The sequence below is a fragment of the Phaenicophaeus curvirostris genome, chromosome Z (genome assembly GCF_032191515.1).
Source record: "Phaenicophaeus curvirostris isolate KB17595 chromosome Z, BPBGC_Pcur_1.0, whole genome shotgun sequence".
NCBI classification, from domain to species: Eukaryota; Metazoa; Chordata; class Aves; order Cuculiformes; family Cuculidae; genus Phaenicophaeus; species Phaenicophaeus curvirostris.
The window spans coordinates 57,512,506-57,531,661 of record NC_091431.1 but is presented as its reverse complement, the minus strand read 5'-3'; the positions used below and the strand labels follow the sequence as shown (position 1 = coordinate 57,531,661).

At 38.8% G+C, this 19,156-nt stretch overlaps 1 protein-coding gene across 2 annotated transcripts in view; it reads right to left on the bottom strand.

Moving 5' to 3' along the window:
* PLPP1 (phospholipid phosphatase 1) overlaps positions 1-19,156 on the bottom strand; it is a 65,725-nt gene that overhangs the window by 5,348 nt on the left and 41,221 nt on the right. For both annotated transcript variants that reach the window (XM_069879795.1, XM_069879794.1), the window contains exon 4: positions 10,320-10,377. In XM_069879795.1, the coding sequence (XP_069735896.1) occupies positions 10,320-10,377 (58 nt within the window). The remainder of the gene's footprint in view (positions 1-10,319; positions 10,378-19,156) is intronic.

Below are 19,156 nucleotides of genomic sequence, written 5' to 3'. Positions count from 1 at the left end.
AGCTCAAGCAGTAATGCTCCCCCACAAAGATTTTTTCCTACTACCATGACTCACTTTTAGAAAGACAAGAGCAACATGTCTGGCTTGAAACAGGCCAGCAGGACTGTGTAGCAAAATAAAGACACTAAAGACAGGAAGAAGCTTTTGCCTTAAAATTCCATTAAATACAAACAAAGGCTGATGCCAAAAGTAAGCCCAAGAGTCCTTTATATAGTATTAGTCCTTATACAGCATTATAGAGAGATGTCCTGGTGTTCGACTGCATTAACACTTCCTACTGTTTTGACCCTGTTGACTAATAGAGGGCAATAGCTTGAGACTGTTTGCAGAACCCCTCCCGATATGCACAGTATGCCTCAGGTTCTTTGCTCCTCTTTGAAGTAATTTACAGCACAGACTTAAAGAAAGAAAACAGAGGCAAATCCCTGCCTGTCTGCCCACTCAAGTTTCTTCGCTAGAGAGAAAAAAGCTTTACAACTAAAACTTGTATTCCACAGAAGCAGCAGGAACTTCCAGAAACACTATCTGGTTAATACTACTATAATGCCCCTTACCAGCATTTCAGTTGTTTCTGAGTTTACCAACACAGCAGGAGCATCCAGAGCTGTTCTGGTAGTGTGTTCCCATCAGTGACAGCTATTTCACCATGCCAGCTTCCCCCGATATCCTGTTTCTGGGCATTTGCCTCATCATTCAGTACTAACGTTCAGCTATGATCTGTTTCTCTTCACTCCTCAGTCCTGCTGTTTCTCATGATTGTGCTTTTGAAAGCACACAAATAGATTTCATAGAAATGTCCTTGTAATGAGATTAAATAATCTCCAACTTTCTTCCCTACTAGCTAAGTCTTACTTTATAATGAAAATATGTTCCCTACATCATACACATACTGAACACAAGCTTCTCCTTAATCTATGGTCTAATACTTCATTTCTAAAAATACACACAGGAATGAAGAGAAACTTACAGCCACTTTGTGGCTTTTTACAAGAAGCCACAGACATGAATGGAAGGGTCTCTGCAACTGAAGAATTATTTGCTACTTGTAATCTTTCTAGCATAGCCTTCAAGTATTTGCTCTTCCATCAAAGCAGTATTAACACACATGCCTGCCCACCTAATTTTCAAGTACAGTGACTTACTTCCTAGATGGACTTTTGGGGGTGTAACCACGCAGCTTCAAATGAAAATTTCCTAACAGATAATACAGCACATCCCTACCTTAAGGGCACAAAATTTTTATATCTGCCAAAATCTACTCACGCCACTAACCAAGGTCATATTTCAGATGTTTATTTTCAATACATAAAACTCCTCAGCATTTTTCATTCAATACATTCTCAGCTTTTTTCCAAAATCCTATTACACAAATTCTGCACTGCAAGATGTTTTGCCTAATAAGGTATCAGAAATTCCCCTGCACTTCCATCTTCCTTCAAGAAAGGAAGTCAAAAGGGTACCTATGGTACCTATTTTTCCCTCTTATTTATGCCTCCTCAATCCTAATATACTCATAACATCGTGAACTAATAGCAAAACAGAGAATGTCATTGTTCTAGAAAGAAAACTCCTCTGTGACATGAGGAAGAACACCTCTGAGTGTGTCTAAGTGCAGGTAGCAACAGTTCTGAAGGAGAAAAAGAGATGCAGAAATTAAGTTTTCTGCTTATGAAATAAGCCCTACTTTGAGAGACCATAGTAGTCAATACAAGTTTGAAGACAAAGCAAGTAAATGGCATTTACTTTATTTTGCTTAGCATTTACCACCAGTCATGCCTACTTTTAGTTTCATGATACCTGCCTGCATGTTAAGAAAAAGCCCTAGTGCATTACTGCTTTGGTCTGAACAGACAAAGATGCAGTAACAGGATGGGGGTAATAGTTTTAAACTGAAAGAAGGAAGATTTAGATTAGATACCAGGAAGACATTTTTTACTCTAAGGGTGGTGAGGCACTAGAACAGGTTGTCCAGAGAAGTTGTGGATGCCTCATCCCTGGAGATGTTCAAGGCCAGGTCAGATGGGTCTTTGAGCAACCTGACCTAGAAGGAAGTGTCCCTGACCATGGCAGGAGGGCTGGTATTAGGTGATCTTTAAGGTCCCTTCCAACTCCAACTAGTATTTGGATCCATTATTGACTACGGTTAGAAAAGCTTATACTTCAAAGTACATCTGCTAAACCAAAAAGTCTCAGGATCCACAAATAGTAATCAATGCTGTGGAACTCTACCATATGAATTTTCTCCCAGCTAAGAAGCTCCGAAACAGCAATGCATAAGACATTTCAAGCCTGCACACACGTGTATGTGGTTGGCTTTGGGATTTCTGGGGTGGAGGGATGGGATATGGAGGTACTATGTTTTGATTGTTTTCTTAATGAGGCAGGGGTGGAAGGAAGAAGAGAAAGCACAGGAAGCACCGGCATTTGAGTGTCTTCTGGAAAAACAGCTTCAGTGTAAACAGTATGATAAAAGATGGGGCAAAATTTTCCAGGAGACCTGGGGTTAGAAATAAAGGCTAAGAATTCATGCGAACTTATAAGATACAAGAATTCCATTTATATGGACATCCTAAGAACAACTCTACAGGACACAATCCACCAGACCCTAAGACTCAAGTCGTCCACTAGGAAGCCGAGTAGATGTGCAGAGCACCAAAGTAACTATCCTCCCTTCAACTCCATCCGTAAATAAGCATCATTGCCTTTCTGTGATGAGAGAAGACTCCAGTAACCACAGCATTACACAACTCTACAAGACACAGTTTGCACCTGAGTATCTTCTACAGAAGCAGTTATTCAAACAAGATCCTCTAAGAGAATGAAAGAATGGAAACATTCATCCTGGATTCTTGCATAATGCTATGAAGTAAGAGAATATGAACAGATAGATGGATGATCTGCCATCTCCCTGTTTCAGTGCCAGCATTACAGTCCAAGATACCTCTATCCTGCTCACACTAGGAAACAGGGGAGAAAAAAAAAATCCTCTATCAGAGATCTTCCAAGCTTTCTACTTCTGTGAAGGTTTGCAAAATAGCTCTTCCCTTTCTGCATGTTACTGGAAGCTTCAGACATTCCTTTGTATAAAAGCTATTATTCAAATAGCATAAAAGCTAGTAATCTTATTTCAGCTTGCACAAACTCTGGATTTCAAGGAAGTGTAACAAATCTAAAAATTGCAATTCTGAGCACAAAACAATAGCCAAGAACCAGAAGGTGTGCTTAGAAATAATTCGTCATATAAAATCTTGTGTTTAAACATTATATGCAAATGCAGCAGCTTGTTTGATACATGTAAGCATTGTATCAATGAATAAACAGACATCTAGGCATCAAACAAGACACTGCCTGCAAACCAGAAATCAACATTTTGTTTCATATGAAGTTTGATGTTTCTATTGATAATGGTTATCCCATAGAATTTTAAACACAACAGAAAACTGTACTACATAATAAAAGCACTACAGAGATGAAGCAGCGTTCATGAGCTGAAGTTCTTAAAAGGAAGGAAAAGAGCAACTTAAATTTCAAAATTTATTCTGCCTTTTTAATGGTAGCTTCTCCTTTTCTTAAGAAATACGTATTTATGATTCTTGGTATATCTGCAATATAATCTGTTCTTTATTTTTATTTTAGTTGGGCAGAAAAAGGGAAAAGTTAATTTTTCCTCCGCAAATGAAGACAAAGGATGTAGGCCTGCATCTGTGTCAAGGTGGAGGTATATCAAGGCTGTTGTTCAAGACAGCCTTTTACTCTAACCGTGTATTCCTCCTGACTCCCCTGTGCCAGCTCTGATGTTGGAACAGCCCTGTGGTGAGCTGGTACAGGGAATTCATCACTGGACAGCTGAATTAAGGGGGGGGCAGGAAGACTAACCAGATTAGGGAGAAAAGGCAGAATATGCACAAGTTTGACCTCTTTAAGAGAGCTGCCTACTTTGCAATGGGAAAAAAATCCCGTCTGTCACTAGTAATAGCCCAACTTTCAATTCAACATCAAAAATACAATCAATCTATTCTGCACAGACATTTCCCACTGGATAAGTAATTTTTTTTCTGTTTTTTTTTTATGCCTGTAGCCTCAACTTGGCTGTACACTGCAGAAATAATTGCTTATTGACATCATTTTACCATAAAGCAGGATAAACAATAACATTTTATCCCATTGCCAATGCTAACATTTGGCTCTTTTCTGATGAGAAAAAACTAAATGTGTTCCTTCTACTTGGAGTAAGCATTTTTGTTTTGTCTACAAAGTTATAGAACCCTTTGCTAGCACTACAAGCGATATCTTTCAGCTCAGTGCTGCAGGTGCGAGTTCACAATAATCTCATCACTACTGAGAGCCATAACTCCCAAGCAAACTATGGAGAATTCGGTTTGCTTACTATTAAAATGTCTAAATACTGATATTAAGAGAACACTAGGAATACATAACAAGTGCCTCCATATTGAGCCTCACAGCACAACCAGTTACCCTTTATTTTTTGTCTGCTTCAAGTACGATGCTTGGTACTGCCCACAGCTACAGCCAGAAACAAATTTCAGTAACAATTGTCTTTTCATTAGTTTTTGAAAACTATGCAGTCCTAACTTTCAAGTGGGCAGGAAAGCATTAGGGACTGTTCTGTAGCTCTAGTCAGTAGCACCAGGGAGAGTAAAGAAATACTGCCACACAAAAAGACGTACCTAAAATACTGTAATAAAGGCTTCCAGGCTCTTACTCGCAAATTCACTCAACCTCCAATCCCACCATAAACAATTAAAGCTTGATTGACACATTTAGGAGCATGAGTACAAAAAGCAACTTAAACCCTGCTTTCACTTGGTTTTAGCCTATGATCTCCCTGTAAAAGAGGTCACTGAAATACCAGCTGCCCTCCCATTCTCATCTGTAATTCCCCATGTCCTTGGACACACAAGATGTTCTTTCCCAATGACTGTGGGAGAGCTTGAGAGCCACTCATGTTACATTGTGCTAAGATTCATCATCCCCTTTCGTCCCAGGTCTAAGCAACACAAACATGATACCCTGCCCAGAATAGCAAGTCAGTTTGGCTGTGTTTCCACATGTCTGTTCTTCATCCTGGGTTAGGCACAGGCAGAGAAGTGCCCAGGCCAGCTTTAGCCAAGACCAAATCCATTACAGGAACCTGATCCTCAGGGCCACACTCACTTCTGCCAACTGCAACAGATGCAGTGGGGTCGTTCTCGCTACTGAAGACAGCATGCATTTAACATTTAATTTACAGTAGGTTTCAGACATGGATTTAAAAAAAAATGTTTAAGAAACTTATGATTAACTGCAGCATCTCTCAAGGGGAGGAGCGCTACTTTGGTCACATGGACATTGCTGGAGGGGGTGTTTGACTACACTTGACATCCCATTCTCCATGCCAAGATAAAATGGATTTCTTGATACAGGAGAGATTGTGCCAGCTGTTTAACTATGAAAAGAAAGGAGCTGCAGCAGAAGGGGGTGATGGAGGCAATTTGGGATCCAACACCTGTTATTAGGTCACTGGGTTCCCACATACTGCTATTGCTCAAACTTCCTCAAGTTTCCACATAAGGCAGTTGTTAGCAAAAGCATCTGAGAGATAACAGCTCTGTTTGGATCCAAACTGACCCACTAGCTCTGTCAAAAGAATCTCAAAATACATTCTCCACCACAACTTCATGGCTTGACAGTCTGAAAGCAGATTTTTTTTTTTTTTTGTCATTTCATTCATGCCATATACTGACGAGTTAGAAACTAGAAGAAATCATAAGTCTAACCTGGAAGTGGGCTGAAAAAAAACAGGCTTTAAACTGGTCCAGCTAGACAAAAGGGCTTTGTTACAAGTTCATGGCAACACAACAGCCAGTTAAAAATGCATCAGTGATCTCTACACTACAGCACAGAATGACAAGTGATACACAGTACTGCTAATTTAAACAGGTAATTTACATAAACTATTTAACATTGTCTAAAGTTATTCAAAACCCACACATTTCTATCATATTATCATTCTTCTAGAACTCGTTAGATAAGTGTATTATGAAACCAAACTAATGCATTCTCTTTCCTCCGCAGAAGAGCGAGCCTCCTTTCTCAGTGGCAGCTGCCACCGTTTGCAGTAGATTCTGCCCTTGCTTTTGTTTCAATACCAAACAGCCATAAAGAGTAGGCTGCACGAGACCAGTTCAAGTAGAGATTTCACACATGAGCACACTGACAATTCAAACACAGTAACAAAATGTAGGTCCACTGGAGTTTGCCATAAAAGACTTCAAGCAAGGAGTAGCTTAATGAAGCCCCTGTCAATTATGGAAGTAAGTTTACTCATTCAGTTTACTTAGATAACCTATAAACGCCTGACTGCCACAAGCATGGAAGGTGAATGCTGCTCCTGCAAGGAACCTAAGATGTCTGTCTTAGGTAACATGTAGTTACTAACCACTGGGGAGCAAAGGTTACTGTGTCTTTCCATAAAAAGAGGAGTCCAAATTACATACCAATATTTCCATTACCGAAGTTAAAATGAAGCTCTGCTCTCCAATGCTGTCCCACAAAGCAAAAGGCAAACTAAAGAGAAACACTCCAAATTCCTAGATAAGTCCTTGCTTAAACTATTCTATTTTGAACAGCTCATGTTGCGTGATATTCTTTCACATTTCTTTATCTCTTTTGAAATTCAAGTTATGTATTTTTAATTGGGAATCTTAAATTTTTCAGCTTCTATCCCTCCTGAAATAAATCACGTATTTTATTTTTGCTTCTCCTGAAGCAGGAAAATGAGACCATCTAGAAAAAAATCCCTGCTTCCAGGGTAACGAAGCCCCCAGAATACAAAGACATTAAAGTTACAACATCCCTAACACACGAACTTTTTAAAAAAACAGCAGCATCTACAGTTTACAGTTTGTCAATAAATTTCTTCACTTTAAGTACAAATCCTGAGCCATCAGGTGTTTCCATGTACTGCCCTTACTAGAAGGTGGGACATGCGGCACAGGATTATGCTAAAAACTGCTTTTTTTCTCCCAATACCAGTGAAGCTGCACAGCCAGCACTCATTCCCACTGAGACTTGTGGAATTTCTCATGTCACCAAGGGCTTAAACCATCTAAAACATTTGAAAATGCTGATTAATCACCTAATATTTGTTTTTAATCTATCATGTGCAAGTGCACAGAATAGAAATAAACTATAGCTTAATTTTTGCAACATTTAACATTTGTAGTTCTTTAAATAACTTTAAATAACTGAAACTGCAGACGTATTTCACTATTTTGCCTAGTATTTTGCTTTATTTAAGCTACACATTAAGGATCTCTTATTTCACTCTTGCAGTGTTTGTGCTGTCTGTGGCAGAGTATTCATTCCCCCAAAATATTCCCTCATTTTTGAAACGTGTAACCTGACATAGTACACGTGTTCAGCAAGTAACATTTAAGAGTACATTTTCTGCAGTATGCACACATATGAGACTCCTCCAGTCTCTCCAGAAACCAGCATCCTAGTGTCTGGTTATGATTAATACTGCCTATGAGTAATGCCACATGTTAACAATTCTGTCCTGCTCATGACTCAGTCCACACTGGAGTAAAGCGTTTAAAGAACAGATGAAGCCACCAGAGTTCAGTTTACGATCAGGTTATCAAGTGCCACAGCACTCTGCCTTGCCACGTGGGCAAGGGGAGGGTTAGAAAGCTGTTTTCTTCACCTTCCTGCAGTCACTTCTTTTTCTTTAAAATAAAAAGCCCACATTCAATACAAAGGTTGGTAAGCAGTGATGCCGTGTTAAACAACAAGGTAAAAACATCTTGCAGAGGAGCCATTAACCTTCTTCAGAAGGTACTATGAAGTCCTTTCAATGGTTTCTGGATGAATAATCTTATTACAGGGAAGAAGAAATTAAAAGTCTCATCTCCAGAAAGCCTCTTTGGTGCACCGGGTTATAGCTTAGCCAGGGACAAGACAAGAAAATAAGGTGTAGGAATAGATGAAAAATGCCTTCTCCTCCAGTCTGAGTTCTCACTACTCACTTAAAAGTTTAATGACTAATAAACTAAAAAATCTCCAATAAAACACTTATATTCAACTCTTAACATGACATTTGTAGCCTTCTAGTTTAAGGGAGCTAAGTAAAGCCATGTCATCTTGCAGTTACTACAAGATAGAGTGTATACAGGGACAATTTCTGCAGCAGCATGCTGAGCCACACCAAGTTTTATTTTATTGCTGTACCAGAACTGACATAAGCTCTGGCTTTAGAGCATTTCAGTGTGGCATACAGAGGATGGATTTTACCTCCACTGTCCCACTTCACCCCCATGCAGAAGGTTGCTCAGAGTGAAGCTCAGGCACACACAAAGCCAAAAGACAGGAAAGGTTTGTAGCTGACTACTCAGGAACTCTCCACACAACCGCCTTTTCATGGATTCAAAGGACACACCACAGGCAACTACAGAAAGCATTATTCAACACACACAAAGTTAGTATCCTTAAAATGAAGAATGCCTCTACCTTCTTGTCAAAGGCTGCCTTTTTTTCAAGTCCTAGTATGCTAAACAACCAAGGTCTTTGGTCCAAGCTGTTCATCACATCTTCTATCACATTGTATTCAAATACAGATTGCCTTGGCATTACAGCAAAGGCTGGTGGTGCAGGCAGCTGAGGTGCACACAAGTTTTTAACTAACATATGCAACTTTTGAAAATAGCAACTTCCTTTCCCTCAGTCTGTACCAGCTGAGAAGGCCTCCTGACCAACACCACTACCCCTGGCTGCAGCAAGCAGGACTCTCCTTACACATACATGTGACAGGAAAAGGTTCAGGCAGATCCAGATCCCTGCCAAATGACTGCAATCCAGTCAGAATAGGTTACAAATGACACACTGCTGCAGAACTAGCAAATTTTCTCTTGTGTCTAAGTTTGTGCTCCTGAGAGGTGACAGCACCTTCTCACACTGCTCAACAAAACCACGTACACAAGTTGGATGAGAAGTGCATGGTTGAGCACAACGGAGCAAAGCTGTGTTAGGTTGCTGTATTGTAGTAACTGCACTACTGTACTATGGAAATAGTGGTTTTGTTTTGGACTCATATCACAAGTGGCTCTATATAATTTTGGAGACTGACTCATAATGACCAAGTAAAGACACTGATTTTTTTAAGAAAACAGTTGGCAGAAAGGAAGCTGCACTATATTCTTGTCAAGCCCAGGACACAATACTTTCACGAGCTCTTTGTAGTTACATTAGATAAACACAGGTAAGAGGGGAGAGGAACCAAAACAATTTAGACAAACTGCAATGATAGATATAAACTGAACACTGAGCTTCTTTGAAAGTTTTAGGCCTATGTCATACCAAAGAGCCACACCTTTCTCTGTGTGGCTGCGGGGTTTAGTTTATTTTAGATAATCTGTCCTTTCACTGTGGATGTTATAATACTGCCAAAAGACAGCAAAAAAGCTAAAAATGCAATCAAGATGAGAAGGCAAATCAAACTTGAGCTCTGTGAAGATCCTGGCACATCTGTATTATGGTAGTAACTTATGCCCAGGACTAGAGCTTAATTTTAGAACTACATTAACAGCTAAACTGCACAAAGTTGTTTAATACCTTGTGCTACAAACTAACAGAGAGTAAACACCCAAATAACTCTGTGTTGCAAAGCTCATCCTAGCAGGGAAGATTATTTGCCCTAGCTGACTTGAGCAATTTGAACTGAAATATAATTAGGATCCAACTGAAGTGTTAGTGAATTGATTTCATCACTAGTATTCACTTCCATATCTGTCCCCTTGCTTCCTCATTCTCCTTTCCCTGCCCCTAAAAATACAGGGGAAAATTAAAAGGAATACAAAAATTCAAGTAAAACTGCTGTTTTGTGCTTATGGGCTTACCTGTGTCTGATCAGGGTTTAAAGTTTAGGTTGTCTGCATTTTTTTTTGTTTTTGTAATAGGCTTTCAGGGTTTCATTAAGTCAGACATCTTGCTACACATTTTCATATGGCTTATAATACTTACAATAAAGCTACATTTAAGTAACAGCACTTTTTGCAAGCCCACTGTCATCAGGTTCATTTTAGACAAGAAACACCAGTCAACTACCATATTAAATGGTTTCAGGCATATTGAACATAGTTCTATTTCTTGTCCCTGTATCAGTGGTGTACCCTTAACTACTGAGAAATCTTCAGTTACCTCAGACAAGCATCATAGAAAAGCAGCATCCCCTGGGCAAAGCAGTCATTTAAGTATTTCAATTTTGTACTAGGTAACTAACAGGCTTTTTGTTGTCATTTAGATGGAAGGAGCATACTTACTGCTAGGAAGAGCATGCAGTACATGGAGAACGAAGAATGGCCAGAGTAAAATGATAGTCTGAAAGAGAAGAGAGCAGACATCTTGTTACTTTTCTTTTGCAACACTCAGTCTACAGTGATATTAATTTATATTACACAGGCAAAGTGGTAAAATGCAAGCACCTCCATGCTTTTTCTTCAAGAAAGCTATCTAGTCACAACAGTCACCACTCATGTCTGTGCCGTTTGTCCAAAGCTGTTGTCAGACTTCACTACACAGCAGCTATCCTATTCCAGTAATAAGCTGATCTCCACATCAGATAGTGAATACTAACCCTTTGACTGAAGTTTGAACAGCAAGTGAACACATCCTCAAAGCAAGAAATGGTGTCCTTTAAGCAGTATGTGTCTCAGTCTTTATAAATACCAGAATATCGTAAATATTATCATTTTTTTAAATTACTTATCTTACATTCACAGTATGCGTGTGAGAAGAAAGGAGACATTCATCACCCCAAACCAATCAGCTGCATTCAGTCATAATCAAGAGGTAGTAGTCAACAAGTCATATTTATGTTCATACCACGTATTCATTTGTTAAATGTACCAATTCATACAGGCTATGATTATCTATCATTGTAGTGTAGAGAGAAAGGCAGGAAGGCATTTCATTAGCCAGCCAACTGCAAAAGATGACACTTCATCTTACATTCACAGAAACTGTTTTATACTTTCCTATCTCATTTAAAAAATGTCAACATTGCCTTTAACTTCTAAAGGCTTCTGGCAGGTCCAGACCGAAGGAATTTACCAGGTCATGCAGACAGTCTTGCCTTTAGCAAGGTCCTCCCTTGCACAGGTGACTTCTGCAAGGAGCAGAGTATCAAAAGCATAAAAAAAAGAAAAATTGCACCACCTCTTCATCAAGAAGAGAGGACAAAAATTCAAAGATATTGCTAATTAAGTCTTAAGGGGAGAGACAAAAGTACCTGTACTTAAACTATTTTTTCTGTTCTATGTGCGGAGCTGTGCAACAGGCTATCAGCCTGGTCTCAGCCAGGCTTCTGCAGAATTTAGCTGTTTAATATACCACTCCTTGCTCAGGAGTTTGAAACACACAAACAAGGCCAAGCGAATAAGAAGTTTTCTAGGTTTCCAGACTGCAACTCCACCATATCTAGCAGGTTTCTGTTTTGGTGCCTCAGCCAGGCAGAAAGCCTGAGGCCAGGGAAATTCCTGGTCAAGAGAAACATTTCTGTTCTTCAGATACTTTGACATGCAGTAAGATAATTGGGTTAAACATTCACTACTCAAATACCACAAAGAAAGCAATAAAACAACCTTGCACACAAGTGAAACTGCAGAACTTCCTCAACCAATTTGTATGCATTAACATTAAGAAACTGCATTGAGCATCAGAAAAAAACCCACATAAGTTTCCTCCATACACTTTAGATTTCTTGGTTTAGTCAAAACACTACCAATAACTTTTAGTTTCAGAAATACTGAATAAGCAGTCTTGACAAGAGTAAAGTGACTTGTGTCACATTTTTCAATTCAGTTCTTAAACAGAAAATTGTATTGACAATGTGTTACCTTCAGAGGTTTAAAATTCAAAAATATTTCAGTTAGACACCCCCCTTTCCACTTTTATACTCTTCACCAGTTAAAACCTCTGGGCAAAAGTCCACTATGAAATCCAACACAATAACTGTTTTGAAAAGCTCTATTTTTCAGACAGAAGTTCCATCTGAGCCACAAAAGCAAAGTATGCTGTTCTACAATACAGAAGATACAGAATAATGAATTACTGACTCCTACACTAATATTTCATCCACTGACTTTGGGGCTATTCTTGTTGTCTATAAGGTGATGTTTCCTGCAGTTCCTGAAGGCAACTTATTTCCAGCTGAAGTAATTCAGAAAGCTAATAAGTGAGAGAAGGAATAAACACAATTTTCTAAGTTTATATTGGAATTCCTTTGCCATTTTAAAGGTCTTGTTGACTTTTGGCATTCTTGGGTTTAGGAATCTATTAACTCAGCGTAACACTAAGAAAGCCTTGTTCCAAGATGAAGATTACAAAATTTGAATGCATTTTCATCAGGACTAGATAAGTATGTTGTACATGATTGAAAACGTACATAGCACATGAAGTATTGCCAGAAACACAACTGGGACAAAGCATTGATCCAACTTGTACATTCTGCAATCCCAGTGAAATTTCTTTGGCAATACTGATGCCTCTAGACATCTTTTAAAAAAGAAAATCTGACAACAGAAAAGTTTCCCAATGATTCCTCAGCATGCAAACAATGTCTTCCCAAAGCCAGGAGAATATTCAGGAGAATATCCTGTCTATCAAACCAGCCAAATGGCTGCACAACCCCTGTATTTGTGATCATTCCTCAAGTGCTGGCTTGCCAGAAGCCAGCATTTCAAAAATAAATTTTTAATTTAAAAAAAAAAAAAAAAAAAAAATCAGTGTTTACTGGTCCCAAGAATGCAGAAGTATTAGAAGAAAATACACTTATAAATTAAAAAAAAAACCCAACTCTCAAAGCCTTTCACTAGTGAAGGAAAGGCTAAACTATCCCAGTAGGAATTTGCACATTTCAGATTTCAGAATATCTTTTACAAATAAATATTAGAACAGTATTCAGTGAAACTGTAGTGTCATGGAACAAAGCTGGTAAATAAATTCTCGTTTTGATTCTTTCCAAAGCGGCAGAGTCTGACATCAAAAGAAAGCTTTGTCAAGAACCATGCTTTTTACTTCCTCAACAACTACCTCACAGAGCCCTTCTGATGTATGGAACAAGGCTTCATTTTAACAAGAAAAAGCAGACATTTTATTCCTACTTAGGCTATGTATTATTATCAAATGAGAACAACTCTTTAAGTGGTAACATGAAACCAGTTGCAGGTCTTTCAGGTCTCAGCTGAGGTCTTAAACATACTCTTAGTTGCCAATGTGCACAGTACAGGTGGATATCTCAAAAAGATTACGTTGTTTTAAGACCGAAGGGCAGTTTAGCCTTCTTGAAATTCAGCTTTGCCACAAATTTCACATGGTTTATGGTACAGACAAAAGCAAAGACACTATTTTAACAAGCCTGCCATATGGTTGATTTAAATTAATGACTACAGTTTGTTATTTTAAGTCAGTGTTTTTAAGGTTACCTGGAAAAATAATCAAAGTACAGACAACGCCTACAAGAAATAGAGCTGAACCACTGAGTTCTTCAAGACAGGATTTCTAATCCCAGATAAACATGTCTAAGACAGATTGCCTCACAGGACTTGACATTGACAACCATTCTGTTCTATTCCTTTCCACGCACAAAGGAAACTTAGCCTAGGGAGCAGTGTCTGCCTGACAGAAGGTATCTTTTCTTCAATTTGTAGAAAAATGCAATATAACACAGCAAGAAAAAGGATCATTTGTCTTACACTGTCACTTGCAAGAAGGAGCATGTTTTAAGGATCAATTTCTGCTTGGCAGTATTTTGTAAAGTGCAGTATCTCATAAGTGAATTACCGAACACTGGAGCTCAGTAGATAAGCTTGATGCTGATGTCTATGTCTTTTAAGGACACCTGAATGGACAGAAACATTTAAGCAAAATGCAGGAGTCTGACACCGACACAAACAGCCTTAGTCCAACACAAGACTAAGAAGTAGCCAACTACATATGGTACAGCAGAGCACTACATGGTGAGAAATTAAAGTGTTAAGAGTGACAGTAAAAATGGATAAACCAGAAAAGTGTATCTTGTGGTGCCACAAAAAACCTAACAGAGGCTGAATGGTAAAGGAGTCTCCCCAATATAACTATTAAATTACAGAATGATCCCTTAGAGAAAAACAGGAGGCTCAGCATAACATTATACACACTTACACATCAAAGCAAATAAAACTACCCACTGGATTAGCCAGCAAGTCCTTTCTACTCTCAAGTTCACTGGATTCTCCAAGTCTGACTCAAAGCTTCCACTAACATTAGTGTTACCCATTCCATTGATCTGGATTAAAATATGTGCCAGACAGAGCTGCAGCTCAGCGCGTCTGTGTCAAGTAAACCAGAACACTCCACACGTTTGTCAGGGAAATATTCCTAGAATCTCAGTGCCACGAGGACACGGTTGAATAAAGTGCTAGCCTTATGTTTAAGCTGAATCCCTGTATTCTTTGAAGTAAATTTTCTCTGCATTCAGAAGTTAATGTTTTCACAGCACCTGCTCTTTTCTCAAGTGCTAAACATGCACGAGTACAGCTTTCAAGATCAGTGGGGGCTGAAAGGTCTGGGGAATGGCCTCAAGCTCTGCCAGGGGAGGCTCAGGCTGGACACCAGGAAAATAATTTTCACCAGAAGGGTCACTGGGCACTGGCAGAGACTGCCTGGGGAGGTGGTTGAGTCACCATCCCTGGAGGCATTCAACAGATGGGTGGATGAGGTGCTCAGAGACATGGTTTAGTGGTTGATAGGAATGGTTGGACTCGATCCTAGAGGTCTTTTCCAACCCAGTGATTCAACGATTCTGAAGATAAGTGCTTTTGTGATTATTGCAAAGAAATATTTAAGTAAACACACAGGCAGTTGATCTATCCAACAATATCAACAACTACTCAGAAACCCATTTTCAAAAGACAGTATTCTCAATTCCTCCACTTCTTTCTCTGTCAGTAGCGAACCCCATGGTTAAGTACAAAGCCTGATACTTACAAAAAGGAAAAAGCTGCCAGAACCTTTCCAAGTCAGTAGTTCTCAAGAGGACAATTTTATTGACAGAGGTGTTTTGACATGTGATTTGCTAGTAATAAGTGTCTCGTGCAACTCCCTAATCATATTTGGGGTAAGAGGTAGGTCTACTCAGCTCTACTTCAAGTAGTAGCAGATAGAAAGCGAGCTTTGCCAATGCTGACCCTTGATATGCAAAAGGCTATGCCCATTTTTTTTCAGTCACACATTTTTCCTTTTACAGGCTATCTTACCTTATTCTTATCTTACACAAATGAAAGTTCCCTGCTTATCCTAATGACATAGAACAGATCTAGCACATTTGAAGAAGAAATCGGCAGTCTTCTAATTTCTAACCTTCCTGCCCACTACTACCCTTCTGAAACAAGCTCTGCAGACACTGCAAGCTCAGGATCCACATGAAGTGGTCTAACTTGTATGACTACTGTAAGGGTTGTCTTTGCTGCTAGGTTGACCAGATATTGAAGTTTTTAACAAACTCGGGCTGGCATAATTTGTTGGAGTTCTTTTCCCCCTCTCTAGTAATTGAATTATCTCACAATACTTCAAAGAATGCAGATACCATGTACATTTTATTTATTTAAATAGAAGTATTACACACTGATGGAACAATTTCATTGGACAATGACTAGTTAGCCAGCTATTCTGCATCTGCCAGCAGCAGTTCGTACCAGCATCTACTAAAGCAATAAACTTCACCATAAGACAACTAGGAAGAAAAAATCTCAGCCCACTACTATGTTTCTCTTTCAAATGTGCAGTCAATCCATATCTAACTTCAAACTTTTCCACAGTTTTATCTAGGGAGCAAGAAGATACCAACTCCTGGCATTTGTACCACACAAACATATATACTCTGAGGTCTCAACACTACAAAGTCCAACCAGCCAACATGTTGCAATGGCATTCCACACACACATTGAGAAATCACCACAAATCAAGTTCTCTTCTCAATTTTGACTTTGCCACTCAATTTAACTCAACACACTACATTTCTAGTTACCCTCCTCTAATAGAGAACAAAAAATAAAATCAGGACTCTGTTTACTTCTCATTCTTAGTAATCCCTGCTCAGGAAAGAGTAAAGTGAAAATAGCAGCAACAGGGACTCAAATAAACATTTCTAAAAATTAATAGTTTGTTCTTACACACATCAGATTACAGGCTTCTGTTCTATTTATCGTGTCTGCATAAGTTATCCTCATAGTATTGTTCTGACTCACAGGAGTATTATTTTCTTTTTGTATAAAGGGAATGAAAACGAAAGAGAAACTCTGTTAAATCAAGAATTTGATTGTTATTCCCTCTTTAAGAAACTGATTTGGATCTGAAGTGCTTGGCAAGTGTGCAGAACCCTTCCCCCAACAGATTTTCGTAATCTTAAGGGGAGGGAGGCAGCAGGAGAACCATCAGCATTAAGGGTATTTCATCTCCTACAGTACTGTTTGAGCAATACACAAGTTATACATATGTCCAGAGTTTTATCTTAAGAGATTCTTCTCTTCTGTTAATTTGGACTGAAGCTTTGCAAATCAGTGAAATTCTGGCAAGAATGAGAAAATGCATCTACTTGATTGATTTAACTACAGCTAGCTTCCAAACAATTTTCAGGGTATGATGAACAGAGTTGGAAAATTTTGATTTCCAATTAACTTCAGCATGACAAGCTACTGAAAGAGCAGACAGACTGCAAGCACACCTTTTTCTGAAAACTGTTAACTGGTGAAGAGGTTTATTTTCATTAATTTTCAGCTATGAAAATTAATGCTATCCATCACCATTGAGAAGGTGCAATTCACATTAAGGCAAAGGAGACAGAAGTTCAGAAACAGCATGTTCACTATTCAGATTTGGGTTTCCCTACTGCCAGTTAATTTCTATTGCAAAGGCAGTTTCTTTTTGCTTCTGGATCAAGTACAGCCTGATTTCATCATCCTCCAGAGCCCAGAAGCTTCTAAAGTTTGAATATTTAAAGACTCTTAATTCACTGTTATATTTCAGCTTTTCCCTTCCATTAAAATCAACTGTAGGTGCCCTGGCTAAGCCCCAGTTCTATGAAGTGGCGAATAATTCCATTAGGACTGGAAGGTTCCCAAATCAGCTATGTCACATCTTGAATAACAGCAATAACAGAAGGGTGAGAAGTGTTTAAGGAAAAAGTTGCACCATCTAAATTATAGTACATATATGTGATCTTCCATTCATCCCTCTCAGCTGCTTCAGTACCATAGCTCCTTGCAATTCTTTTGCATGTATCTTTTCTGAAGGAAAAATTACTAAATCAGACTCTGATGAAAACTCCTAAACCTATACATGGGGCTCTTTGCAGGTTAAAAGCTCTGTAACAGAAATAATCAGAAGGCTATACATAACACACCAGTATGCCCCTAGCAAACACACAGTTAGTAAATCTGTATCAGCTTTATAAATATTTATGATTCTTGCTGCTGTTAGAAACACAGTTAGAAACTGCCAGATTAGGTAAGTAATCTATTTAGTTATGCTTGAATGATTAACGCAGTTTGATTTTTGCAAAGCTTTAGGAAATTTCAAAACAAAATACTGGAACATTTCATACAAAGTTATTTTAATGTAAAATAATGTTTTATCACAGAAATATTCCCAGTGCTGAGACATAGGCAGTGGGGTGGGGAGAAGGGGAAAGCCAGCGGGAGACAAGAGCAGTTGTTTAATAGACATGGGTGAATTTGAAGAAAATGATCAGTCTCTTGGCTTAGTTTTAAAAAAATCCAAACCAAACCAACTGCAAAGGCAGTGAAACAGAGGAAAACGGACGTATTCATTAAAATGGAAGTAATGAATGAAGTCTGGTGGGTTTTTGCTTTTAACACAGTCGCTGTTTTTAAAGTGTACATAGAAGTGACAACAGAAGAGTTTCAACAGCTTGGTTGAACTTCAAAACCAAGTTAAACAGGTTAGTCCCAAACCAGCTATCTGGCACAGGTGCCTGGCTATTGGGAACTGCTCCAAGTAGTTTAACTGCGCTCACCAGCATGCACAAACATAACCTGCAAAAGAGCTCTAAATACAGTTGAAATAAAATTCCTGGCAAATGATTGGTAAAGGGCACCATTTCAGCAATTGTGTTGAAATAAATTATCAGAATCACAACAGACAGCTCTAATTTCCTAAAGACTTCTTCAAAGAAGATTACGTTTTGATTTTACAATGACAGACTACATACAGCTTGTTTTCAGCACAGTCAGCATGGAAGCAATGCATCAACCAAAGTAGGGAACTGTTATTTCCTCCAGACATCTGAGTTGTAATTTGACTCTGTGCACTTATAATACAGTTATGATTAGAGTCATAGAATCACTGGGTTGGAAAAGACCTCTTAGATCATCGAGTCCAACCATTCCTATCTGCCACTAAAACCTTATGAACCTTAACAGCTGCGTTATGTGTTACCACAAACAGATCAAAGTGACATGCTGAAACTGGAGAGCTTCAACTGTACAAGGTTAAACTCAACTTCAGACAAAGTGTTTCACACGCATGTATACACATCCCTGCTACCAGCACAACTCTGCTTTGGATCCTAATAAGAGTTCAGACTTCAGATGGGTAGACATGTACAACGTGGCTTAGTATTTACCATTGCAGGTTCAAAGGTTCCACTTTTGCTTATGTGCTTAGTTTGCTGACGAATAAACCAGAAAGGACAAATACGTGGATCTCCCAAATCACTGGGTTTTTAGTGTTCCTCCGCACCCAGAACTCTGAACATTCAGGCGCCACCCCAATAGCCACACAGTCAAAAAGCTAAAAGGTGACACTTAAAAATATTTAGATTGCATTATCGTGAAAAACCTGCACTGCTCAGCCTAAAAGCAATAAATATTTCATCCAAGAAAAAGTTGTAGTAAACTCAGGAAGCCTGAGCAGGTAGATTAAGAACGCATCAGCACACACCCATATTACATATGGAAAAACAATAACACTGCACATGGTACAAGAATGAAAATTAGTTAACCAGTGTTAAAGCAATAGCATATATCAGTAAACTGTAATGCACACTACAAACAAATTTAGCATGACTACAAGAAGAGGCTCCTAACAGCCTAAATGAGCA